The sequence below is a fragment of the Camelus bactrianus genome, chromosome 5 (genome assembly GCF_048773025.1).
Source record: "Camelus bactrianus isolate YW-2024 breed Bactrian camel chromosome 5, ASM4877302v1, whole genome shotgun sequence".
Taxonomy (NCBI): domain Eukaryota; kingdom Metazoa; phylum Chordata; class Mammalia; order Artiodactyla; family Camelidae; genus Camelus; species Camelus bactrianus.
In genome coordinates, this window is record NC_133543.1 from 14,893,891 (window position 1) to 14,921,571 (window position 27,681).

Below are 27,681 nucleotides of genomic sequence, written 5' to 3' on the forward strand. Positions count from 1 at the left end.
AGAAGACGGAGCAGGCAGATAAGACACTCCTCTTGCTCTTAGGCGCATAGAGAAAAAGACAGCTCTCCCAAAAATCTTTGAAGGGAAAACGGAGAAACAGAGTTGAAAGTCGTTTAACTGCAGCTCTCATAGTGCTGGCCTTGCCACTTGGCACTTCTCTTTCATGAGCGGCATGTTTTGCCCATTTACTCTGGTTTCCTGAGGCCATGTTGTTTGAAGGACAGTGTCCAGACTATGTCTGGAGTCTGAGTGGAAAGGGTCACCTTCTACTCTGTGACTTTGAGAAGTGATTTCTATGAAAATAACACAGTTAGTGTCTATTTTATGAAGAATCAAAGATCAAGATTATATACATCAGCTCACAGATGTCAGGCCTTGGGCACAAAATGGGTAAATACTAGAGTTTTTTTTTCTTTTTTAATTTAATTTTATTTAATCTTATTATTTATTTATTCATTTATTTATTGGAGTATAGTCAGTTACACTGGGTCCATTTCTGATGTACAGCATAATGTAGAGTTTTTTTTTTAATGTAGAGTTTTTAATCGTTACCACAAGCCTGTCATCTTGGGATCATAAAAAGGAACTCTGGCCTTAGTTCAAACTTCCATCAGGAAATTACCCTTTTGATTGGAAGATGTGTAATATGACCCTACATAGCAAGATGTACAGCCTAAGAGAGAGAGGAAAGGAAGGGATGCAATCATTTCTTCTCTTGCTCCATATCATTATTAGTCTAAAGCCAGTCAAGATAATTCCATCACCCTTGACTGTGATTGGATTCAGAACCGAACACACGACCAGATACAGGTAATTGGACATGAAGGAACACCTGCTGGTGATGCAGCAGAAGAGTGGGTGAGTGGGCTTGGGTCCTGGGAGAGTTTCACTGTCCCAGACAGTGGTTCCTGGCCTTCAGCACATCACAATCACATAGGGAGCTTGGAAAAAGAGGGATGTCTAGGTCCTACTGGCAGAGTTTCTGGTTCAGGTGGTGTGGAACTGAATCCAGACAATCTGTGTTTTCTAACAAATTCCTAGGTGATGCCCACCATACTGCCGTTCTGAGGAATTACAAGTCAATGGCTTAAAAGCAAGCCATAAGAGGCCATGGTCTCTTTGTTTCTCACATTGTTGTGTCTGGCTGAGAGGCTGGGCAGCTTTCTTAGCTCCAGAAGGATGCTGACACTGAGGCTGGCGTTGTTGAACTGAATTCCCCAGCTCTGAAGCCTTTCACGTAGAGCAATAAATTTTATGTTTAATTCTATTAAAATGTTAAATAGAACACAGATATGGAAAAATCTCACCAAACACATTTAACTTAAGTTATTACAAGGTAAACAACCCTGCAACCACCATACGTCCTCTCAATTTCCATGTGTCTAGTGTCAATAATTTAATATTTTTTCAAGCTAGTGAATTTTCTTATGCTGGTGAGTTTTCTGTCACTTGCCCACAAAATTACCCTGACAAAGCTGTCTCAGGGATATCTGTCTGCTCTGGATGTTTGGGTGGAAGAGATTTATTAGAAGGAAGTCCTTAGCAGAACAAATGATAATAATTATTTTATAAAATCAGGATTTTAATCAAGCATATACATTGATTAGAAAAACAAAGTCCAGACATAATCAGCTGATTGCATAAACAAATACTCTAAGTCAGGTAAGTGTGGTTTCAAACACTCAAAGTGGCCCCAGGGAAGGGACCACCATAGAATAAGGGACATTTAAACTGGTATCCTGAAGAAAGATGAATTTCCTGTTCATATCAACTTCTGTTTTCTGCTTTTTTTTTTTTTTAGAGTTGGTTACAGCTTACTATTTTCACTCCACATGGTAGATTCAATAACCCTTAGCTTATCTTTTTAATGCCAATTCCACAATGTCTGAAGTGAAAGATATCTTCTAGAGAGATTGAGTGGATTGAGTAGATCCCAACTATTCCAGGTTAGACAAAGCAAAAGCATCCACCATACAACACGCTATTCAAGTACAACTTATTTCTTCCTGTGTGTGATGCTCATGGCAGATACAGTAGCCAACTGCCAATCACTGGAGAAATCTGTATCACTGATTATGTTGCTCTTAATTCATGACTGTATGTTTCAGTTATAATGTTTTAAGTTAAAAGCAGTGAACTGATAATTGAAGAAGACCTTGTCTCTTCACAAAGTATTAGTGACATCAGATTGGTGATTCACTTAGCTAACATTTTAAAGAGTGCTACTTAGACATAAGATCAACTTGGCCTTTAAATAAAGGGTGAGTTGCATGGGCTTATCTAATGCCTTCGTGATGCCAAATACTGATGTTCAGAATTGTTGAAACATTATATTATTAGTGAGCAAACGTATTCATAAGACACCTCCTTCCCCTCTTAACATCGTTTTGATTTGCAATTATTCTGGCTGAATAGAAAGAGGGTCATCACACTGGATTTGCCTGCATTTGAGAAATGGTCCCAAGGCTCCCATTAAATAGCGGAAGATTCCTTTCCTGAATCTCTAAATGATCTGTAGCTGTCCCAGTAAAAGAAGAATGTCCCAGGGCATTGTTTAAATATCTAGGTCAGGTTAGCTTTGCCCACAGGCTTATTAGACCCCAGTTCCGTTATCCGGGCTGTGGAGGGAACATAGAGACCAGGTCTCTCTTTCTTCTTTGACGCCTGAATGTCCAATCTTTGTGGTTAAAATATTGACAAACTTAGCTGAAAGGCCAAAATTGCCGAACAGGGTGATTATTTAGTCAATAACACCTTTACTCAGATTAAGACCTCAGATCAACACGGAAGAATATATTAGCAAACAGGGGATAGACAGAATTCATTTCAAATCCAAGTCCTACCAAAAATTAGCTGTATATCCTTAGGTGCATGGCTTGTCCTTTCTGAGTCTATTTCCTAATCTTTAAAAATACAATACCAACTATCTTAGAGCACTGACATGTTGATAAAAAATAAAGATTATGTTTCTAAGTTTCTATTTTCTAGCATGACTTCCTCTTCATAATAACTTAGCTGACTTTGATTTCCTTCCATCCTCCCCTAGCCCTGACAGCCAGAGTGAAAAAAAGGCACAGAGGTAGAAACTGAAGGAACAGAATTTTCAGGAATGTGCTAGACTTGTACATCTCAGATTTGAATGTGAATGCAACAGCTGTGAACGCACAGGTGCACCAGAAGGTTTGATGCAAAGAATAAGATTCTGCATTTCCAATAAGCTGTCAGGTGAGGTCTATGTTACTATCCAGAGTACACACTTTGGGGAAACAGGGAAAGGATAAGACAGTGAAAGAAAGCTTAGAACGCCACATCTGCCTTGCCTGGAGCTGCTAGGACAGGACCAAAGAAAGGACAGTTGCTGAAAAGAAGGAAAGAGCCCTTTACAGGGAGAGGGGTAATCCAGTGACAGACTTGTGGATATCCCACTGTCTTTTTGAACCAGTGAGATCATATTCCTAGCGCATCTGGCTCAGCCAATCCAGATGGGAGACTGGTGCTATCTTTTGCATGCAGGCATTTTCATGCTGCCGGTGACATTGGATCCTCAGGATTGTCACTTGCTATCTGGAACAAATCCCTGGACAGTTGATATCGTGCAGATTGTGAGAACCCTGATTCCTGAACTGTTCTCAATGTGCATCTCCTCGGGAGGGACTGGTGAGACCAAGAAAAAAACCAACATCCAAAGACTTTCATGGGTCCTTAGATTTTGCAACCAGTGCTGCCCCAGGGGCAAAGAAAAAGGCTGCATTGATTTGGTGCCAAAGGGAAGCAAGGTCTCTAAGCCTCTTCATTCGTCCATGAGCCCAGGAAGCTGAAAATGCCTTGACACACACACACAAAATCAAATTCTCCATGGCAACATAATCATCATGCTAGAAACACAGTCTCAGCTCACACAGGCAAGCATCTCAGAAATATATTGAGTGAGGAAGAAGAACAAAAGTTTCAGGGAAGAGATGGGAAATGTGATTGCTTGCAAAACTTGATTGGTGGTGGGGGGAGGGAAGGATGGGAAAGAAAACTCCAGATCCTTCTTCTTTCATGGGGCCAAAGATGCCTCTTCCCATTTGCCGTCTAATCACATCGAGTCACTGAAAACCTTCCCCTGACTTTCAAGCCGGTCTAACCAGGGCTCAGTGGGTTCCTACTGTGCAACCTGCTCCTCCTCTCCCTCTTCCCACCGACGGTAAGTGCTTCCCACAGCCCAGCCGACTTTAAGCCCAGATCAAAGGCTTTCCTGCCACAAAACAAATCACATTCGATAGCATCAGGTCCCTGCTAAGCCACAGTTACATAGACCGACTTGACAGCCCAGTTAATGGCACTCTGACCCCAGTTTAATGTGTGTGGCCAGTCTTTTCAAAAGTAATTAGTTCTCTTCTTTGCTTGTTATTTCTTTGTGTGGGGATGAAAGGTGAGGAATTCCATTGGGCAAATCCCTTCCTCAGAGGCGATAGCATTGTGAAGACAATTACCGTGGACTTTAAGCATCCAACCCCACTCCTTGTCAGCGGGTTGCCTGGTCCTTGGCTGCCGCAGCAGGACCTAAGGTCAAAGCCTGTTTCTAAGGGTGTGTTTTCTCTCAGAAAGATGGGATTGTCTCTGACAGAACTTGCTTTCCTTGGAGTCTTGAGGGAACTTATTAGCACTCCTTTTCTACACTTTTCTTCTCAACTTTTGCCAGGACAAATGGACCCTCTCTGCCCCCTTCCTTTCTGGGTGTAAGATGAGCCAGAAATGGGTATGCTTGAGTTCCCGGAGCACACTGGAAGCAAAGTGGTCCTTAGTGCCATATGTTCAATGCATGACAAAGGTGTATGTGATTCCCAGGGGGTGTGGCAGTATTAAAAGTTGTCTGAGTGAAAGCAGCTCTTTTTCCTCTTTCTTGTTTGTACATTTCTGTCCCCCCTCTAACCTTAAAATAAACTACTTATAAGAATGAGATCACCAAGCAATTGAAACCAACTCCTGAATTATGACTCCTGAGTGCACACCATGCTTTGACTAACCTGTTGATTCTTTTCCTAGATTAAAAGAAGTAAGAATGAAGAACTGAGCAGTTAAAGAATGACTAGCTCTTCACCCTCAACAGCCCCCTTAGCAATTCTGTAGGCAGATCATGCGGGCAAGATAACAGCTGAAGAGAGAGTCAGCCCATCGGCATGCAATGGAGATGATGCAGAACCCAACCTCCTGATTCTTCCTTTCCTCTTTCCTTTAAAAACTGTCATGGCTGAGCAGAATATTGGGAGTTGGTCTCAGGACATGAGTCCACCGTCTCTCCAGATTGCCAACTCTTCTGATTAAAGCAACTTTCCTTTCTACTGACACTTGACTCTTGATTATTGGCCTATGAGCAGTGAGCAGCCAAACTTGAATCCGGTAACATGAAGATTTGCAGGGAGTTGGTCTTTGTAAAATAGTTCAGCAGTGAGGGGCTGCAAGAACACATTCAGCTCACTGAGGAAGACGTAGCCTTATGGATGTCAGGAGTTTGACAATGTAGATTTCATCTGGGGTGGATACGAGGAAGTTCCCTGACAAGTGCATAGAAGGCTGAATGGGGTTGAGAGAAGGAATTTGTAAAATACGAGATACGTGACTAAATGAATGGATGGACTATATAAAAAAAAAAAAATCCAGAACTTGGAAATCAAAAGAGAATACAGTTTGTTCTTTCAACATCATCCTCAGGCAATTTTTAACAAGTCTACCCAATGATTGTTTAACTCTCAAGGAGAATGTACCTGTCATTTGATTTTGCTATTCACAGGTTGATTCAACCTTAGATGTTAAGAATCGGCATGTTAACTCATAAATGCTTGCCCAACAGAGAAGCTATAACCCTTCAATGTTTATTATCCTGTAAGACATTAACTAGTTCTGTGTCTGCCTAGAAGTATTATTCTGATATTCTTTTCTTTGCTTTCTGTTCTGTGGCATTTTTATCTATGAAAGTGAGATAATATTAATCATACCTACAGGGAGGGCAATTGTGAGGACTGAGTTGATGTGCCTTAAGGGCTGAGACCGGGATGGCTCATGGAAGTGCTAAGTATATCGTGATTTTAGCTTTGTGCTGGCGGGCATAAGCTGCTTGCAGAAGGATTATAAACTAGGCACCTTATCTTACCTCACAGGGAGGAGCCTCACCTGATAACGATAGAACTAGTAGCAATTATCTGGCATCTGGCTGTGAACTTGCTGTTTAATAAAACACTATATGCAGAATTCAAATCGAAACCAAGATGCTTTTTGAAATTTTCACGCGTATCTGACATTATTCTAGATTTCAAACCATGTGGAACAGTTTGCTCTTTGGGGTATGTTTGAAGTCTACCCTCTTTTAAAATAAAAAGGAAGTTTAAAAGGAGGACATGTAGAAAAAAAAAGTTGTTCATTAGACAGAGCGAAAACTACTAGCCGTTTCAGTGGACAGATAGCACATTACTCTGTTTTTAAAAGGTGACAAATAAATTATTGCTTTAGGCTGATATGTTCAATGTTAATAAAAAATTACAGGTTTCTCGGCTTTCTAAATTTTACATTTGGAAAATGTGATAAAAATCTGTTCTTAATAATATTAACATAACAACATTTGTTTTATTATAAATATTCTATATTTGCTTATTTTCTATATATGTATTATATGTGTGTATCATATATTACTATGTACATCCATATATGCATCCATAGACAAGTATATGCATATGTAAACATATTCTATTACATGTGGATATGTGTATCCGACCATGTGCATATGCACCTTTCTCTACATATGTCTCTGACTCTGTATAAATCCAACCATACGAATAAATTTAACTCTTTGTATATCATACTGTATATATTTATATACACATATGCACATCATTTATATTGTGTATATATATGACGTCAAAATTATCACTAACAACAAATGTTAGTTATTGATTTTATGGTAATTTGTATTCTCCATGTAAATTCTATATGAATAAGTTTTGTACCTATTTTTCCAACCACATGCCAGAGTTTCAGCACAGTGCCTGGCACATAATAAGTGCTCATTTAATATTAATAGAAGAATTGTTATTCAGGAATTCATCCAAACTAGTCATTTGCAGCCTTTGTTGGATTTTAGAATCACCAGGGAAGCTTGTAATTATTTACTTTCCCAATAACTGTGGTGAGTCCCATTCCAGACGATTAGTTCAGAACACCTTGGGGATGGGCTCAGGCATTGCAGTTTACAAAGCTCTCCAGGTTATTCGAATGTACAGTGCTTGGAAGAGAACCAGTGACCTACTATCTTCCTGAGCCTGTGTTTAGTTCCCCTAAGGGCAAGGATCAGCCAGGTGAATGGAGGGGAAGTTGTCAGCCGTGGGAGCTGTGCTGCATGTTGGGTTCTGGGCCACTCCATTCCGACCCTCTTGTTACAGGGAAAAACAAATCTGACTCCATATGAGATCTGTCCTTTGGCTCTGACCCTGCGCTCTGTCTCCTGGGCTCAGTCTTGCTGGCTCTGCACCTCTTGTAAAAGAATGTTGCCTGGAGCCTGAAATATATGGAAACCCATTCGCAAGGCTCTGACCTTTAAGGGTATAACACTTGCTCATTCATATAGAGATTAAAAACTTGCAGAACAGAGAATAACATTTGTCTTGTTGGAGGTTTACAGGGACACTGTGACCTGACCCATGTGGACAGCTGCAAGAACAAAGGATTCCACCACAAGAAGTTTGCAACAACTAACCACACCCCTTCCTCTTTTTAGTGTAAAAGGAGCCTGAATTCTGACTTGGGGAAGATGGTTCTCTAGGACATGAGTCGCCCATCTTCTTGGTCTAATGGCTTTCTGAATAAAGTCATTATTCCTTGTCCCAATACTTTGTCTCCTGATTTATTGGCCTTTTGTGTGGTGAGCAGAATGAGTTTGGACTTGGTAACACTCTGACCATATCTCCTGAATGATCTTCCTGATTTAGACCCCAGCTGGGAGAAGGAGGAGAGGTCAGCCTCCTCTCTGTATACACTCATGCTAGCCTTGTGCTCAGGTGCCCAGATTTCCCCATGAGCAGGTAATTATAATAAACTGAAGCAGAGACATCTGTGTCCTGTCAGTATCTGTCCTTTAGGAGAGGAGCTGGCCTGTGATCAGACTCATTGCTTGCCCAGAAACCACGAAGAAGCTAGAGGCAGTAATGACCTTCTGCCACCACTCGACTGGGTGGGATTGAGATGAGCCCTGGCTCTGGATGCCCTGTGGGAAACCCTGCAGTCAAATCTGCCCACCCATGTCTTCTCCTGGAATGATAAGTGGTCCTCCTTGCTCCAGTCTAACACTCTACCCTGCAGTGAGAAGGAGCTTTTGAATATGCAAGTCTGCTCTTAGCATGCACACAATGCTTCAAAGCCAGCATCACTGGTCCACTTTACAGATAAAGAACCGAGGTTGAGAGCAGGTAAGTAACTTACAGATGCTCACAGAACTTGTAAGTAAACGCTATAGGCAGCATTTGAACTCTGGTTAGTTTCCAAGTCTCTTTTCTTTCTAATACACCCCTCTTTAACCCATGTTAGTGAATCAATTTGCTGACATGATTAGGAGAAAAACTTTGGATTCAGATGATTTAGATGTGAATCCAAGCATTTCTCCTTCTTAACCATGTGATTTTAGGCATGTTCTATGAGTTCCCTGAGCCTCAAGAAGCCTGTCTAAAATAAAAGGTCATAATGCCTACTTTACAGTATCTTTACAGAGACTAAATACCACAGTATGGGTGAAATGCTTTATAAAATTTTTGGCACAGAGAATTCATGAAAAGGCAGTATTCATAAAAAATTGTTATTAATATTTTCCTGCTGGGTCTTTGATTGGCCCTTCTTTTTCCTTTAGAATAGCATTCTTAAACTCCTTTCTCAACAAAATGTAGAAATTACTAAGTTGTAAGTCATTGATCCCATTATACCAGAATACTTGTGACATGCAGTATGAAGCAAACCATAAATACACAAATAAACATTATAAATCAATTTTTCTGTTAATGGAGATTCAAAGTTATAAATTAGAATATTAACAAATTAAATCATGCTGTACATTCCTAGAAACAATATCAATAACACAGCTACTAATTAGGACTTATTCTAGAAGGTAAAGATGAATCAAAACTGGAAATTTACTAATGTGATTGACCTCACATCTCAATGGGGAAATATAGTCAAGACTAATTCACGTGAACTCTGCTGGATCTGTGTACCTCTTGAAACTGCATACAATTTTTTTCTCAACTTGAAAAAAAGTTTCGCATGTTAATTTGATATGTAAACATCATCAGGTATTTAAAATAGTCTTTCAAAATTAAGAAATTCAACAATACAAATATATCTATATACACACTTTAAATGTGATTTAAAATGTATCTGTCTAGATATCAAACATCATATTTGTTAAAGGCATTTCACATAAGACGTTAAGTGCCCCGTTCTTAATTCTATTATGTAAAGACACACGTCCAATATTTAATCACAGTTATCTCTAGCTGGTAGGATTACACATTTTTTTTTGTATTTTCTCATTTTTCATATTAGTATTTTATATGTGTAAAATGAGAAACATTTATTATATTGTAAAAATGAGTTATTGAAGGAAATATCTTGGTAGAATTCATTCTTCCTTCTTATAACACGTTATAATAAGAATATATTTTGGTAGGTTTTTATGGTAAGTACACGAAATACAAAAATGAAGGAAATTAAATTTTTAAAAACAATTTGTAAAAAATTCCTCATGATAAATCAAAGAAGAGTAAGGTGGGTTTAGGGGAACAGTGATCAGCATGCTTTGGATGTCCGTTACGTGCTGGGAAATCTGGTTTCATTCCATTTTAACCCCCTCCCCGTTCCTCTCCTGAACGCTGTCCTTGGGCATGGCCCCAGCGCGTGGAGACGCTCGCTTTACTCAGCACTCGCCTTTAGGGCTTCAATCACCTACTCACCAACTCTTCGGTGGAGTTGAGCCGGGCTGGTAGTACCAGCGAAGTCTGAGGAACTGGAAAAAGCCATTGGCGAGAGCAGGGAAGCCAACGGGTCATCACAGTTGTCTAAAACAATAGGAGACAGAGAGAGAGAGAAAGTCATGTTAGCAAGAAATATTCCATAAGGAGTGTAATCAAAGCCTTAACCACAGCCGCTTATGAACTACCTGCTCTGTCCGAGGCCAGTGCTCCTGTTTCCATGTGCCAGTTCAAATACTCCTCACAACAGCCTGAGAGACAGGTGGTACTTTTCTTTCACAGTTGGGGAAACTCAAGTTCAGAGATCCTAAGTAGTTTGTCCAGGGTCACAACACTGGGACCTAATATGACCAGAATTCCTGCCCAGATTTGTTTAACTCAGAAGTCCAACCATCGATGCATTCCTTTCATCAACCACTTGGGCAAAGCCTCAAGTTAGGGCTACTGAGCTTAGCCTATAAGAGAGAAGACTGTTTAAAAATGGGGAATGTTGTTTAACTACCCTCTCACCTTCAGGGAGGGTAAGGACCCTCCCTAAGGACCCTTGGAATAGTTCTGTCTAGAGAAACAGAATGATTCAGAATGTCTCACTCACAGTTGTGAGAAAGTCTTTGGAAAATGACTTACTAAGTTTAATTATTCATTTCTATTCTATGAAGTGACAGAGAATAGTCTCCAATCTCATACAACCTTGAATCTGACATTTCCATCAGTAGCTACCCTTCCAGCCTTCCCTAAATGTAGTAAGGCTCCCCTGATACCGCCCAGATGTGGAACAGGGTGGAGCCATGGAAGAGGTGTGGTCTTGACAACATGGGTGTGTTCCCCGGATTGCCCTGATCATCCCATCTCATGTCCTGGACCCTGTTCTTCACAGAGCATCGTGGCCATGTGAACAGTTTGTGATCAATCATTTGTTGGTTTGTGTTCTCCAATAGGTGACACGCTCTTTGTGGGACCTTAGCAAATAATCTGGCATATAATAAGGTTTCAGTAAAGGTTCATTGAAAGAATGAAATGGTGAGGGAAGGAGGGAGGAAAGGGAAGAAGGAAGGAAGGGAGGAATCCACATAACAGTGACAATGCTCTTACTTTTCTCCCATTTTATGTACCATTGATCTTGCAGAACATGGCAAAATGAGCTCATGAAATCTAGACACACCTCGTTCAAAAAAAATTTGAAACGCATTACTCAGTTCAAAGGAAACTTCATGGCATCAAAGGCTCTGAGGAAGAGCTGATTTGAAATTTTTAAGGGGAAAATGTACATGGGATTAGGACGTGGCTTGTTTACCCAGCAAATTCCTGGAGAGCAGTATTTCATCTACTTGCAAGAAAATTAATGAGAAACATAAGGATTAAAATTTTGTTTGTTGAATGTGTAAAAAAAAAATATCAACTGGCAAAGTGTATTTTGAGTTTTTCCCAAACACAAATGTTTGAAAAATATTTTGAGGTATTTGACTAACACACAATAGAGCCAGAGCCTCCCTGGGGAGGAATAACATGAAAATCACAGCAAGGGCACCTCGGAAGTGCTGGTCATTCTGCAAACAGAAAGCAGAACTCAGGGCCACTTTACAACAGGCAGAAGATGCTGGTGAAGGGGGTGGGGGTCCCTGCACGCTTCCCACACACTTGTTTGGAAATACAAATTTGTTACTCTGTTTATATGGTAGGAAACAATTCGAACGTAATGCAAATCTTCCATTTGCTTCTGCTGATTTCATCATCAGGAAACATTTGACTGCAGAAGATTGAACTCAGCCGAACTGAGCCCCAGATGAATACACCATGCACATGTACACACACACTCAGCACCACAAAGGATTTCTCTTTGCAGCTGAATTACGAACCTCACTTATCCTCATCTATGCTTACAATGCTCCTCCAATTTCAGATAAAACCCCTTCCACAATCTCCCAATAACTCAAAACTTTTCTAAGACCCACTTCTATAAGAAAACTAAAGACCTTTTGAAGGTCAAGTAATATTCATTATGGTATGCATTAAACAAATAACATGTATAAAACTATGCTTCCATTTTCATGAGGTCCTTTTTTTTTTTGTTTTTAAAATATCACTAATGACATTTTTGAGTATCGTGTTCCTAACTTTATTTTCCTCCTTGGGCAGAAACAGAAATGACCTAATCATTTCCACTTAATTCAGTCCAATAAATATTTATTTATTATAGGGTCTTACTTTATGCTTGCCCTTGAATAGGCATGAGGATAAAGTTGAGTAAAATTGAGCCTCGGACCTCAGGAGCTCAGAGACCATTGAGAAACATGAAGATGTCAACAAATAAGTAAAGATGGAAGAAAGTTTCACCGACATTATGTCCAAGCCAATTAAATGGGTGTCTAATGGTGCAGCCATCCAGGCAAGCGATCTTTCTGGTCTCCCCAGCCCTGTGCAGGTGCCTTTCCCCCAGGCGCTGGCCTCAAGGAGAAGTAAGCTTCCAGCCCTGCTGGCCTCCTGATACCAGTGGTCGCTTTCCCCTCTGCCCGTTTCCTCTTCTGAGAAGTCCTTCCCTCCTGTCTCCCTCGGTGGTGTCGACGTTTCCACTTTGGAAACTGATGAACCCATTGAAAACGATCTGTGCTCACAGAAAGGGAGTTTCTCAGGACCCCTTTTTTCATGGACTGTGTACATGGCAGTGGCTTTTAGAGGAAGTGTCTGAACATTTGTTCTCCTGTCTCTAAAAGTTTTCAAATGAGAAAGGAAGAAAAACCTTCCCCTCCCCAGCCCACAGAAAGTTCCTTCTGTCTTCTCAGCGCCACCTAAACAAACCTGACAAGTCACCTAAACGGAGACTAGACCAGGACTCAGACTGGTGGCCAAACTACCCCTCGTCATCAGGAATTAAGAGTGTGTCCATAAAACCATTCTGAATACAAAAGTATGTATTATTTTTACATGCATCCTATTCTTAAAGCAGAAGAGAAATGATCCAGCATAAATGAGAATAATACCGTCAAACAATGAGGGTTTGAACTGGACAGGTCCACTTATACCGGATTTTTGCTTCAATAAATACCTAGGACAGCGCCTCGGGAATCACGGTGGGTGGGATCCGCGGATGCAGAATCCGGATCCGAGAGCGGATTTTCCACTGTGTCAGAGGGGGGCACCCCTCAACTCACGTTGTTCAAGGGTGAACCGTAATTATTATTATTATCATTATTTTTTTTTTTTTTATTTCTGATTTGGGACAGTCTAGGATAGTGGAAAGTGTCAGGATTGTCAGAACCAGAGGATCCTCACTCTAGATCGGTCTCCTCTTTCCACTTGGTGACTCCAGATAATACATTCGATGCACTCAGCTGTTTCTCCATCGGCAAAACCGGGTCATCTCTGCCATATCTAACCAGAAGATCATTTTTATAGATGAAATGAGAAGAGAGGCAGAAAGTCCCCCTTTAAAGGATAAACTGCAGTATATGATTTGTCTGTAATGTCTCCTGCGCTCCAGAGCAGCCATTTCAACACTTTTATTCCTGGGATCTCGTTTCTGTGTCACGAAAGCTGCACAGGAATGGACATCACCAAAAGCTCTTCTGTACTAGAGGTCTGCCATCGACCTGGGAGAAGGAGGATAGGAAGTGGAGGGGAGACGAGGGGTGACGCCACCGAGGGAGTGAGGACCACATTGTGTGGGGCAGTCCTTCCCTCCTGATTGGTAGCCTGGCTAAAGCTGGGCCGACATCACACCAGACACATGGCTGGGGCGGGAAGACACATAGCACCATCTGCTCCTCCATCCCTGCAGGCTTTAAATAAGCAAACCAGTGTGGTTGTCAGATTTTAGGCACCACTCACAGCTCAGCCTTCTGACAGCATGTTTGCACAACACTAAATTCATCCTTCGGTTCTTCCCAAAGTGTGGGGATGTTTATCTGTATTTACATGAGGGAAGAGGATAGGGTGAAGGAATCCGGGGAGGAGGAGAGATGTTTGCAGTTGAGGAAAAGTGTAAGGCGGGACTACAAGTCCAGTTTCCTGTGGAATTCACAACCTGAGACAGACTGTAACGATTTTCCCAGAAATGAACGTTGCATTGGTGAAGTAGAATATTTTCAAAATATTCCCTTAAAAGGTTCATTCTCTAAAAGACGTGTTGCAAAAATCAGGTGAGATGAAAAGGCTGTTTAAAAAATGCAGACCCTTATTCACATGTGATTAGTTATTGTCTATTTTCCTTCAATGAGTAATTTGCTGCCATCTTTACTGCTTTCCCTTACGACGTAAAGGCCACCTCCAACCTCACCCCACACCGGGGCAGATAAAAATCCACACCTGCGGGTATGACCTCTTTCCATTCACTAGGTGTTGAATCACCCTAGTCCGATCTGCACATGACTTAGCCCTATATTTATGGACTAAGACAATGTCAAAACCAGAAGGAACTCCTGAACTTGTGAAAGTTACAAATGAGGACCTCAGGGTTTAACTGCTCAGAATTAGTTAATTAATGGACTAGCCTGGACCAAAACTCAGAGTTCCTCACTCCCAGATGGTGACCACTAGGTCAAAATTACCTGCCACCTGTGCGTAAGTCTGGTAACCATTAGTTATATCATTCTTCAGAACGTTAGTTGTAACAAATGACTTTTTTTCTGCAAAAGGAAGGGCACAGTTTCATTTCCTGGATAACAGAAAATCACTGAAGGGTAGTTCATAATTTTCAAAAGAATTTGAATTTTTCTTTTCTATGTTTCTTGTGTCCTACCCACAAAAAAGAAAAAAGAAAAAGGAATAAAGGGAGGACAAAAGAATAAAGAAAAATGTCTTTGTTTCCTTATTAATATTTGTGTGGATCCTCAAATCCAGCATTTTATTTGATATTTTCTATCTGAAGAAGTGGGGATAATTTTTTCCTCAATGCATGCGTACTGTTAAACACTAAAGGTCTTCTGTCACATTAATTAAAAGCTAAAGACACAAAAGAGAATTCTGAATACATATGATATTTACACAGCTTCTTAGAAATTGTCATGAACTCTACTTTAAGAAACATTCTTTGTTGTCAACATATATTTTTATTCATCATTATTAAAATACGACTAGATTCACAGATGGTCCTGAAGTTAAATTGTGAGCACTGCCTTGATTACCAGAGTAAATTGTCTGTATACGGGGATTTGGAGCTTGTATTTATAGGTGAGATAAAATTCCTCTTAGCGTTACCCACTTAATGGCCTACTTTGTTTAAACAGCATAAAGCATGCATTTTGTGTAGTGCCTGCAGTGGTACTCAGAGGTGACAACTCATGCTTTTAGCTTCATTTATTTTTCCCCTTGTTACCTATAATTTCACTTAACAAACAACAAAAATAAATACCCTAATATTACCCTGGAATCTGACCCTGTTCTGGTTTTCCACCATGAAATCCTAAAAGATAAATTTACTACCTATTGAGCCGACCGAGAAACATGGCTCTCTAAAATGAGTCATGAAAAGAAGGTTCAACCTTCTCTACGCTGACATCTGCTTGCCTTTTGATTGCCTGCTGGATACACAAAGTTGTGCACTTCGCTGTGGAAAGACAGAATTAAAGTCAAGAACATAGACCCTGAGTCAAAAAAAGCCAAACATCTACTTTGGGTTGAAAGATAATCCATTAAAAAACAAACAAACAAACAAACAAACAAACAAAACCTCCTTATGTTTATGAGCAATTACATGCAGGAACCCTTTGGCCCTGGGCCCTCTTCTGCCTTCTTGGTGAATGTTCCCCGGGTTTTACTTTTCTGGGTTTCAGATTCCTCAACCACAATGTGGAGGTTCTTGTTGGTTTGTTCAATCAGCAGACTTTAAGGGGGCACATTTTAGATAGCAGAGTTTCCATCAGGCTTTAAAGAGAGTAAAAGCAATTGCAACAGGTTCCTCCAACATGGTAGGGATGTCCACACCGTCACTGCCCTGCAGTAGAGGCTGGCGATGGACAGACTGGGGAGCAGCAGGTGGGCGGGCGTCAGGCGGGGAGTGGGGTAATCCTGTCCAGGGATTAGTAAGAGGGCTCTGGGACTCTTTGGAGGCTTTTAAAATAATTCTATTCAAGATGTTAGGAGAGATTAGGTTTGCAGATACTGAGCTTCACTTATAGGTGCTTGCTAGGACTCACTGGTAATCAAACCCACTGGTAATAACTCACTCACTCACTCACTAGCTAATAGCCAGACAGCAGCGGCAGCCTTCATTCCTCCCGAGCCTCTGGTCAGCTCCCCAGCCCGGTGGTCAGCCGTCACTTCACTGCAGCGAGGGGACGCTACCATTCACGTGGGCTGGGTGAGCAACCTACGAGTCTCTGTTCATTTCACACTCTAGTCAGTGTCGAGACTGGGCTTTGAACCAAGGTCTGTGTGGCTCTTGGCACATCGCCTGTCTGAAAAAACCTGCTTCCCACCCCTCAAATGATGGCAGGGGTGCATCATACACTGGCCAGGGCAGCCTCCTCTTTGATCACCTTGTGTGACTTTAGCTCTTTCCTTCTTAGATTTTCAAGAACACTCGTATACGGCTGTCCCATCATCAGCCCAAACATGATGGCCCCAAAATACACTTCCCCAGATTAACTTCTTTCCTCCCAGATGACTCCCTTTCCCCAAAACTGCCGCTGATGGATTTTTTTTTTTTTTTTTTTGATTCGCAGGTTAGGAATGTCGTGTTCACAACTGTTGCTTAGTTTCATGTATTTTCTCCTTTTTAGCCTTAAGTCTAATTTATCAGTGACTCAATCTAATGTAACAAATGTCTCTGAAGCCTCTCATGTGTGAGGCATATGATGTACTGACCATCTGGGGCATACAAACATCATGTTGAGCAAGGACTTAAAAAAAACTTTTTAAAGGACATTATTAATTTGGAGTGGCACAGATAATTAGGTACTTACTTGCTTATTTTTAATGGAGGTCCTGGGGATTGAACCCAGGACCTTGTGCATGCTAAGCATGTGCTCTACCACTGAGCTACACCCTCCCTGCCCAAGCAAGGACTTTTTTAATCATAATACTTCACATCTAGGACTATGTGTATGTTCAATAAATCTTTGTTGAGAGAAAGGATGAAAGGTACAAGTCCTACCATGCTTTGTTGTTGTTTAGAAAGATCTCTCAGATTCATACTCACTTTTTTTTCCTCCCTTGCCCACTCCTGGATGTTAATTCATGCTTTCATATATCATGTTATGATTTTACAAGTCTGCTGAGGCTCCCCTGGGCTCTACCCTCATTGGACCATCCTTTCTAAAATCCTGCTTTCAACGAATTTTCTTCACCAAGACATACGAGTCACGCCAGCCTTTAATCTGGTTACTACAAGTAGCATCATGAAGATGAAAGAACGAAGAGGAAATTATTAACAGATAACAGGTCCAAATTGAGCAGAGTGTCATTAATGGAGGCTCCCAGGCTGATCAGAGAGTCAGAAAATGACATTCAATAGACCGAGGTCAGGAGTATGGGGCTGGGATTGTGATGACATTTGTTCAGAGGCTGAGGATCATGCCCCCCAGAAGAATCCTTCTGACATTGTCCAAATTCAAATGTGCTAAAGCTATTAAATCTTTGGGACTCTGAATGGTCATAGTTTAACTGGATTAGCTAGAATACATGATACCTCTGATGGGTAGAAAATGTAAAATTTATCGATGAAAAGGATTAGAAGTTTCTGGAATAAGAGAAGCTGAGAGTGGTGGCTAGATTGCTTTGGAGGATTTTAGAAGAGACTGATAAGGGGAAAAAAAAAGCAAATCTTTGAAAACAAAATGTTACCAATTTAAAAGCTTCCTAAATCCAACTTTGTTTCTATATATTCTCATTCCCTCTTCCCAGTCCTACCTCTCAACACTCCACATATCCACAGACACCCACACACCATCATAAAATAGTGTCAGACCAGCTTCAGAAGTTATTGGGTTTTAAGCAAAGCTAAATACATGAACAAATGATCTATATAATGATAAAGGGAGGAAATGGGGAAAATAAGATAAAAGCTTTAAAGAATGTAGAAATAATGTCTTTTGACTTAGGAAAGTGCATTGTTCAAATGATCATTCATGGGATATTGAAATGAAGAAAAAGGGCAGCTGAAGAATTGTGAAGATGGTGCTTCCGTCAAGTCAGAGATCATAAGAGTTGAGAGTTTCTCTCCTAGAGCTGTGTCTTTCTCAGTAGATATCTATTCTTTTTTGAATACACTGGAGCTAAACTTCCAATAGATAATCATGATCTTGTATTGAGTGATTCTACATTACACAGAAAATCCTGGTTACTCAGGAAACTATGATCTTAACGTGCAGGTCGATCAATCCACACACAAGGATAAAAATCCTCTTCATCTTTAATGGGTCTAGGCGTAGAGTTCCTAAAGGAAACACTAACATCTCTGTGTGTCATCAATCTATTCTCCAGAATTTAGGAAAAATGCCTGATTGAAAAGATAGGCTTGAGTTGGGGACTGGCCAGCTGGCTGATAGCACAGCCAGATGAGTGTCAATGCCAACCATTTACAAGTAGATGGGGTAAACATGCACTGATAATCTGAACAAATATTGACTTTTATTGGTCTTTGTAGATGAGAAAATAATGCCAGCCCAGAGGTGGAAGCAGCAGTACTTCAAGATCATAGTCTGGCTGTGTGTGTGTGTGTGTGTGTGTCAGTGTGTGTGATTTCTGGACCAGATGGAGACTGCAGTGTATTTGGAAAGAGGCAGACATTGGATTCCTGCCCAGTCTAAATTCAGATCCTGACTCTACAGCTTACTAATTATATGGCCTTTGGAAAGTTACTTAGTATCAGTTTTCTGTATATATAATGGGGATAATTACTATATCCAGGCTTGTTATAAGAATAAAAAGAGACAATTCTTGTTAAATATTTAACCCAGTGATTGGCAAAAAACCGGATAAACATTAGTTTCCTTTCTTTTCTTTTTTTAATCATAAAAAGTTTATTTCAGGTCAAGGAATATTATCAGGAATAAAGAGGGTCATCTCATAATAATAAAAATGTCAATTCAATAGATATGATATAAAATTTCTTAACATGCATGTGCCTAATAACAGAACTTCGAAACACATAAGGCAAAAGTAAATCTTAAAGGAGAAATGAATAATTCTCTTTTGTATCTGGAAATTTCAGCCCTCCACTTGACAGAGTAAGTAAACATAAAATCAGGAGCAACACAGTTATCCTGAACAAAAATGTCAGTCAACTGGAGAGTTATCAAGCAACTCCAAAAGACATAATTTGTTTAAGTGATTATGAAAGATTTGCTTAGATCTATGACAGTTTGAGAACTAAAGCATGTCAATAAACCTAAAAAAGGCAAAAAGAGAAGTAAGTTATTTCCCTTTACTTTTTATCCTTCTCTCCTTAGTCAGGCTTGTCATCTCTAGTTCCAGCCATTGTTTTTGAAAAATGTCATTTCTATTTTTGGTTTTTTTTGGGGGGGGAGGGGTTAAGGGAGGGGTGGTAATTAGGTTTATTTATTTATTTATTGTGATGGAGGTACTGAGGATTAAACCCAGGAGCTCATGCATGTCCTCTACCACTGAGCTATGCTCTCCCCACCCTGAAAAATGACATTTCTTGTACCCTCTACTGTGTCTTTTAGACTTTGTCCATCCAGGTGATTTTAACATGGTTTCTCTATCAGCTCTTCAGGGTACATTCTGTACCAAGAGCTTTTCTGTTTATGCATTACTTGTGCTCCAAGGCCGAACACAGTACACTTTCTCAGTTTGACCACATTTTTTCCTTGCATGCGTTTAATAGTTCTGAGACGCCATGTGCCAGGCATCATGCTCTCTGGTCCACAGACTGGTGAGACCAAAAAGAACAGGAAGTAGAGCCCCTCCCTAACATTACTAGAACGAGGCTGTGGACAATGTTTGCATTTCTTTCTAGCCCTTACATTTTATTTACTTAAAAACTTTTACCATATTGAAATAGGGCCTTCCATGTTTGTGTTTTTAGACTATAAGTTTAGAAAGCTGAGAAGCACTGCTTTGGGCAAGACAGTCACACCCACTGTATTTTAGAAAGTCTGTTCCGATTTCGTTGTAGAAAATGGAGTGTGCGTAGGTGTGTGTGTGTCCGGGGTAAGGATGGGGTAGGGGGATGAGGGTCAAAGGTGGGTGACAGGAGAACCCAGTCAAAGCCTTTAGGAATAGTAATGAAGAAGTAACGAAGACCTGGACTAAGACAATGGTAATTGGAACCGGGAGAAGCTAAGGAAATTTACTTATGTAAGAATCGTCATTGCCTGCTGATTTGAGAGGGAGGTGAGAATGAAGGACCACTTCAAGATTTCTGGCTTCAGAGACTCTAGGTTTTGTTGTCCTAGAGACCTGGAAAGCTCACAAATCGGTTTGTAAAATTAGCAAATTTAAATCAAGCAAAAGAGAGATGATGAATGAATCACACAGTAAAATGATGTCCAAACGATACATAAAACTCCTCATCTTTCTGTCAGATAAATAGAAGTAGTATCAGGGGAGCAAAAAAAAATATATTTATACATCAGATGGCAAGTCATAGGATGTTATCAAGAGATGCATTCTTTCTTGAGAGGTGAGCAATGAGCATGCTCAAGGGGAAAGAAGGATGGCATTGGCCCGAGGCAGGTAGTTCCTCAGAACAAAACTCTAGTTCCTTGCTCCTATATGTCTCTTCAAGGTCAGACTCTTGGGTGCTTTTCTGCTGACATTCCTTGCTTCTCTGTCTATGCTCAGAACTGTCAAATTCCTGGCAGCCCCCAGGGCACGCTGTGTCACCCGTCTGTACCCCTCCACCTCTGACTCTGTCCCGAGTGCCTCCTTCCTCTCTTCCCCTCGTCCAACCCCATCCACTGCACTGGGTGCAGATGTCCCCAGAAGCCTGCCTTGATCTCTCCAAGCAGAGAGCACCACCTCCCCCTTGGGGGGTCTTTGATGTTTTATCTGCCACTCCACTGGGAGGCACCGTCACAGTGACGGGCTGGTTTTTTTTTTTTTTTCATATTATTTTTCATTAAAGGTTATTACAAGGTACTGAACATAGTTTTATCTATTTTTATATATAGTGGTTAACATTTGTAAACTTCAAACTCCCAAATTTCACCCCTACCTGTTCTCAATGTTCTCAAAAGACTTTTCTCACTGAAGGGAGGGAACCAAGCGGAGTTCAGAGCTAAGTTCCAAATCTGGTCCTTCTGTTCGAGTATGCTATTTTTCAAACAAAATTTATCCACACCAAAGCACTAGAGAGAAGACAATTTAATACGTGCTGATAAATATTAATTATTCTGAGATCCTCCGATAATCAGAGTACAATTTTGGAATTACTACCTTTTATGTAATTCAATACGAATCCTGAATATAATTTACTGGATCAGATTGCGGTGTGCTGTTTGCTAAAACTCTGCACTCTAGAGAATGTTTGCTCTTCAGAAGACAGGGGAAGGGGTAGGTTCCAACAATCTATTCCACCAATTGCTTCTGTCCAGAGAGCCTACTCATCTGGTATCAAATATGATCCTGCAGGACTCTATGAGATGACCTTCCAGGCACTCAACTATAATGATTTTTTGAGACATTTCAGGCCTCTAGATAATGACTTTTTGGGGACAGGCTAAAAATAAAAGCTTGTTCCAGGCAAAACGCTTCAGAATGTTCTACTTCCCCTTGTAAAATGCCCTCCTCCTCCTGAATTACAATTGTGATTCTTAAGCAAACGTTGGCTGTAGCTATGAAGACATAAAACGCTATAAATGTTATATGGACGTGTCCAGGTAGCAGGCACTGTCATTTAAAAGCATCAATAAAGTTTGAGTTGTGTTCCAAGTTTGCAAATTTGTCACTATCAGATGAGTTCAAGTTCCATTTTTCCCCCATCACCCAACCCTTCAAAGGATGCAGGAAGAGATGAAAAGGAACAGGGAAGCACGTTGTATTGTGTTCACTAAATATCTCCCATTTAGGAGGAAATCTTTAACAATCAAATAACATGAGAAAAGACACACTGGAAAGCAATTATAACCCTGGGAAAATTTCATTTCATTGCTGAAGACAGAAAGTGGTGTGTTTCAAATCCCTGAGCCAAGATTAACAGGGATGGAGGGAGTGGTCCATGCTCGTGAACCAAGACAATTAACTTTAACGTCATTACCAAACACGAGAAGTCATTCTTTCAAGTCTCAATAACCTCAAAGTGAGATGCACTCATTGCTACTTTTTCTTCCTTTTTTCTTCCCTCCCCCCACCCCAACATTGTACTTCACAAGCTGAATGGGCCTGACAAGGAGCCGGTTTGAAAGTTAAGGGTTCTTTCCCGGAACAAGGTTAAGTTTAGCTTTGATGACAGCACAGCTTGAAAATCTCCTGCCAAGCATTTCCTCCGGGTAAGAAGGAGAGGATTTTCACTCTCTCTGTCAGCTTTAGCTCTATCTCAAGTGGTGATGAGTCAAGCCTTGGAAGAAAGAAGACAGAATGAAGGAAATAAACCTTTAATGCCTCACATTGGTCCGAGAGGTCCAGACAGAATGCTTCAAGTGCATTTTGATGAACTGGGTCGCAAAGCCTAGTCGCCTGGAGTCAGCATAATGTGTTTGGAAGGTATTCCAGTCTGTTTGAATGAAATTTTAATCGGGAAGTAAATTTAGTGGACTGGGAAGATGTGAACGCAGGCCATTTGATACTAAATACTGTATTTTCATGCAATCTTGAACTGAACTTATATGAATACTGACAAATTGAAAAAAATGATTATTTGCTCATATTTGATATTAATTGATGCTTGGATTGGATAGTATTTTTTTTTTCATTCTGGCTGAGGCTGCCTGTGCTTTTGGAAAAGGTGGATGCTGGGGAAATTCTACTTTGGTCATCTCCGTGTCATATTTAACCTCGGTTCCAGCATCCTCAGGAGTTTTACCACCTATTATGGTCCAGGCACCGGATTTTGATTTCCTGGGGAACTTCCCGGAAGAGTGTTTCTCAAGCCTTATTGACAGCATGAACTACAAGAGGATCCTGGTAAAACATAGATTCAGATTCGGGATCAGGTTCCCAAACAGCCCATGACGCTGGTACGCGAGTCATATGTGTGCAAAGCCTTCAAACACTGGTGGCCTCTCTCTTCTGGATTTCTCTTATTTTACTGTTTCATGGAACTGCCTCACTCACTGGCCCAACTCAGACCTCTGACATCTAATGAACTCCTTGCGACCATCTGGCTGAACTAACCCAGGATACTTCAGTCCATTGCTTTCATTTGCTCACAATCTCTTGACCACGCTTGCAATCTTGGACTGTTTAGAAAACATACAAGTGATTTCTACAGACCCTCTGCTCAACACTGTTACAACATCAGAGTACATCCAAGCCGAACTTGAACTAAATCACCGAGTAGAGACTAAGGGTCCACAATAAAAACTTCCAAAGGGAGACCCCATCCAGCCCCCTTTCAGAGGCTTTTACTGCTTGGAAATTGGAATTACCCTGAGTATGTGCATGGCAACATTCCCACGGTCTCCAGAGCCGACACGATACAGAGACAAGGGAAAGCGAGAAGGATCTCTGCCTTCAGGTTGGTTCCACTCTACAGCCTCCTCTGATCCTGGGGCTGCAACTAATTGGTCCTACCTTCTTGAGATTTGGGATTCTGTCTTCTGCAACACTGGAGATACAAGTCCCCCGTGCCTTACTGAACTTCCTGATGTCCTGAGGAGTTTCCTTTGTCTTTTTGAGGATCTCCCAGACCCCTTGGCCATGGACCCTCGGAATCTGTTTCTGGACGATCTAGAATTGCTGGTAGGTAAACTCTGCTCCTGAAGCTGACATTTCTGTGGTCCTCACGAGTCCAGCCCTCACCTGACCAGCTGGTCCCCACTCACAAACCAGCAGGATGGTTTTTATTCTTTCACTTTATATGACTAAAGAGATACCGACATGAAATCAGCATCTAAAAATCAAGAGCCTTCTTCTGACAGCTGTCCGAGTGACCGTCCAATCACTTTGGTGAGGCCGTGGTGACTCTCCCACCGTTCGTTTTCAGTCCAGCTCTGATGGCAATGTTGCATTATCACTGAAACCATCCAACTGAGAATAAAGCATTGGGAGAAGCCTCAGTCCAGAACTAGAGGGTCCACGACTAAATGATAGAATGCATTTTTCTCTCTTGATTTATAGAAACAGTTTAAAAGGATTATATTAATATTTTTCACTTTAACCTTCTCCAAAAACTTAGGACAGGGAGAGACTTATGCTAATATTTGAATTAGCATCAGGCTGTTTTACATTACGACATACATCCTTTAAAGTATGCTTCCAGAAGCTTCTCTGCATAGACGGATCGGATCTCAATTATGCAAACACTGTTTTGGGGGCCAAGAGAAAGAAAAAGCAAAACAATAATACCGAAGAAGCTAACAGACAGAATCTATAATTCTTCACCAATTTTGCCACCTGAGATGAAGGAATACTATGAATATGGAATGCCCCTTAAAATAGCCTATGTTGTAGACATTTGGGAACAAATCCAAGTATGCAAAGCCCTAACCAAGGTCAATGTCGGATGTAGCTGCCCTCCTGCACATATTCCTGAACACTCAGCTTTAGAACCAGGCTGTGGGTGGCTCCTGTCATTTACTGCTTCACGTGACAGTTAGTCTGTTTCTCCAAGGAGATGGTGTATCTCAAGAAGAGCCCGGCACTGTCCTCTGTTCTCCAGAATGGTGAGCCCCACGGGGAGATTACTATTGTGTAAAAAGAGCAGGATTTCAGCTGCCCACCCTGGAATTGCCTGTCTAACCTCTCTGAACTTTCCTTTCTTGGACATAAAATGAGACAGTTATCCTTTTGGAGTATAATTATGTTGGAGAAAATTAAATGTGATCACATAGAAGGGACTTAGCTTAGTGTAAGGATTTAATAATGGCTCATTCCTTTTCTTTTTCAAAAAAGCAGTGATGGTCCAATGTCTCCTGATTAGCTGAATGATTAATATGATTTCCATAATTATTATAAATTGCTACACTTTAATCTTGTTTGTGCCTTTCTTGGCTGAGTGTATAAGTGGTGCACAGACTTAAGAGAGGTCTTGGGCAGGTTCTCCCTGAAGATTTTGATCTGTCACCTCAACTGAGTGAGCTTTACAGGCAATTATACTGATGCCAGACACTATTTTGCACTCTGATGTCATGTACAAGGCTGAGACATGAGACTTCATCTCCCCAGGAAGGCAAATTCCCAGACTCTTCCCTCCGTGACTGATGGAAAAGATCCAATGTGGTATTTCTGGATGAGGAATGGCTGAAAGATGTCTCAAGAAATATGTGGACCTATGATGCCCATTGGAAGATAAGGAAACTTAGAAATTGACCAAGTTAAGTCATTTCACATGGAGTAGGGAAAATATCATTGGACTTTTATCAAAATTTGATGTCCTATCTTCGTTTTTATTTCCATCAGTTATCCCAAATGTAGCAGAAAGCTGTTTCTTGATTTGCCTAGCACTGCAATGAACATTAAATAATGTTATGTTCTTGAGCTGGTTGCTGGTTTTTAAAAGAAGGTAACAAATAATAATTCCAACAACATTTTCGACTCATTTTGAGATGATTGCTCTGGGAAGGAGTGAATCATTTAAAATGTAAATGAATCTATATTTAAGTTAATTCTTTGTTGATCATCTCCTTGATGACAAATCACGCACCAGCCTCCACTTCTGTGCCCCACTCCTGCCTTCAAAAGAAAGAAGGAACAATATTAGAAAAAAAGAGAGGAAAGAAGGAAGGTTATGAGGAGGAAGGAAGAAAAGAAATAAGGGGGGAAGAAGGGGACAAATAAAGGAAAAGAAAACTAGTTTCCCAAATTGAAATTTTCTCAGAAATTTCTAAATTCCAGGATCATTTGGACTTTAATAAAATAAAATGATGCTTAACTCTATAAAAGTGAAAATGGGCATTAAATCAATTTGCAACTTGATTTTTTTTCCATTCAAAATTGACTTCAGATCTGCCCACACTTACACATCTAAATCTCACCCAATTTTTTTAAAGCTTTGTTTAGTTTTTGATCATGTGAGTATTCTACATTTAAATTATGCACTTTTCTGTTGAATTTAGGTTATTTTTAACTTTTTGTATGCTACAAATAATATTTCAATAAACACCCCTGTGTTTATGTGTGAGTATATCCAGAAGTAAGGTTCTGGATTATAAATACATATATAAAATAATATGCATTTTAATTTTTATCAGAAATTGTCATATTATTCTTCAAAGTGGTTGCATCAACTTGTACCCATCCCCCCCAACAATATAAGATAACTGTACTTTCTTCCACACATTTCTCAACATTTGATTATTGTAAACGTTTTATTTTTGCCAATATGTCAGATAAAACAATGTTTCTCAGATTACTGGGGTGGACAGGTTGTCTTTTTAATATCCTATTGACCATTTAAATTTCCTCTTGAACAAAATGATTGTTTCTACTCTTTGCCAACTTTTTTTGGTTTTTTTAATTTTTAATTTTTTTTATTTAAATTTTTATTTTTATTGTGCTCCTGGTTTTACCTTATCAGTTTTCAGAAGCGTAATCATATATTCTGGATCTCGATTTGTTTGCATGTTGTATAGTTCAGACATCTTTTTCCAGTCTTTCAGGCTGACTCTGACTCTAACCCAAGTTCCTTGCCATAAACATGGTGGTGATTCTGTCTGAAAATCCTGTTTTCTGTCCGTTCAGCTCTTCTCTATTTCAGGCCTCACCCTGCCCTCGTTTGACACGGAAACCTCCCTGTGGACCCTTCTCCTTCCCAGGCTGCCCGTCCTCTCCTCCATTTGCACACACTGCTACCACCAGGATGGGAGATGACAGTGCTCGTTCGCTCCACAACCACATGCTGAACTCCCCGAAGTTCTGGTCTCCTTGATATCCGTGTACCTCCAGTGCTTACCAGCGGTGGGCACACTGTGACTGGAGTAAGTGTGAACCTGAGCAATCGCAACATAAACATTAGAGAAGAAAGAAAGTGACCCTGGCTCCTCCCAGGGTCTCGGGAGATCTGGCTTGGCTGGAAGACAGGACGCTGATAGAGGACTACAAGAAGACGGGGGATACTGGGGACAGAAGGTCCCAATTGCATGGCATCTTGGTGCAGTTATAAGGACCCTAGATAAGGGGGGCAGGACTCCATTGAAGAAGCAGAGTCCTGGAAGGGAGTGGTTTCAGCCATTCGTGGAAAAGAGATTCTCCAAAGAGAGGGTAGAAATACAGCTTTCAAGGAGGACTGACTTACCTGGTAAGCAAGAAACGGGAGGGGTCGGGCTTAGGCAGCTGCAGCCTTGGAAGATGGTGCCACTGCTCTGAACTGTGTGGGAGGAAGCTCATTCCATGGGATGAAGGGAGGAGGCACCGGGCATCCACAGGGGTGCGTGGGTCCTCAAGACTCCCAGGCCGGGATGGGCAGGGAGGCTGGGCATTGGCCCAGTGGCACTTTCAGACAGGACAGCACTGCGGGCACCATCAGGAAGCAGAGGTGTCCAGGCTGCGAGGGAAGTGGGAGCTGAGGTGACCCGCAGGGGAGGCTTCCGTACCTGACACCCTGGTATGAGCCGTTTGAGAGAATCACAGGAAAGGAATAGTGGCTGGATTGACTTTTATTTCCAAGCCATGTTTGCTTACTGTCAGCACT

General features: G+C 40.9%; 1 protein-coding gene across 2 annotated transcripts in view; it reads right to left on the bottom strand.

The window, feature by feature from the left end:
* CNTNAP5 (contactin associated protein family member 5) overlaps window positions 1-27,681 on the bottom strand; it is a 733,870-nt gene that overhangs the window by 561,482 nt on the left and 144,707 nt on the right. For both annotated transcript variants that reach the window (XM_045516101.2, XM_045516108.2), the window contains exon 2: window positions 9,975-10,079. In XM_045516101.2, coding sequence (XP_045372057.2) covers window positions 9,975-10,079 — 105 coding nt within the window. The remainder of the gene's footprint in view (window positions 1-9,974; window positions 10,080-27,681) is intronic.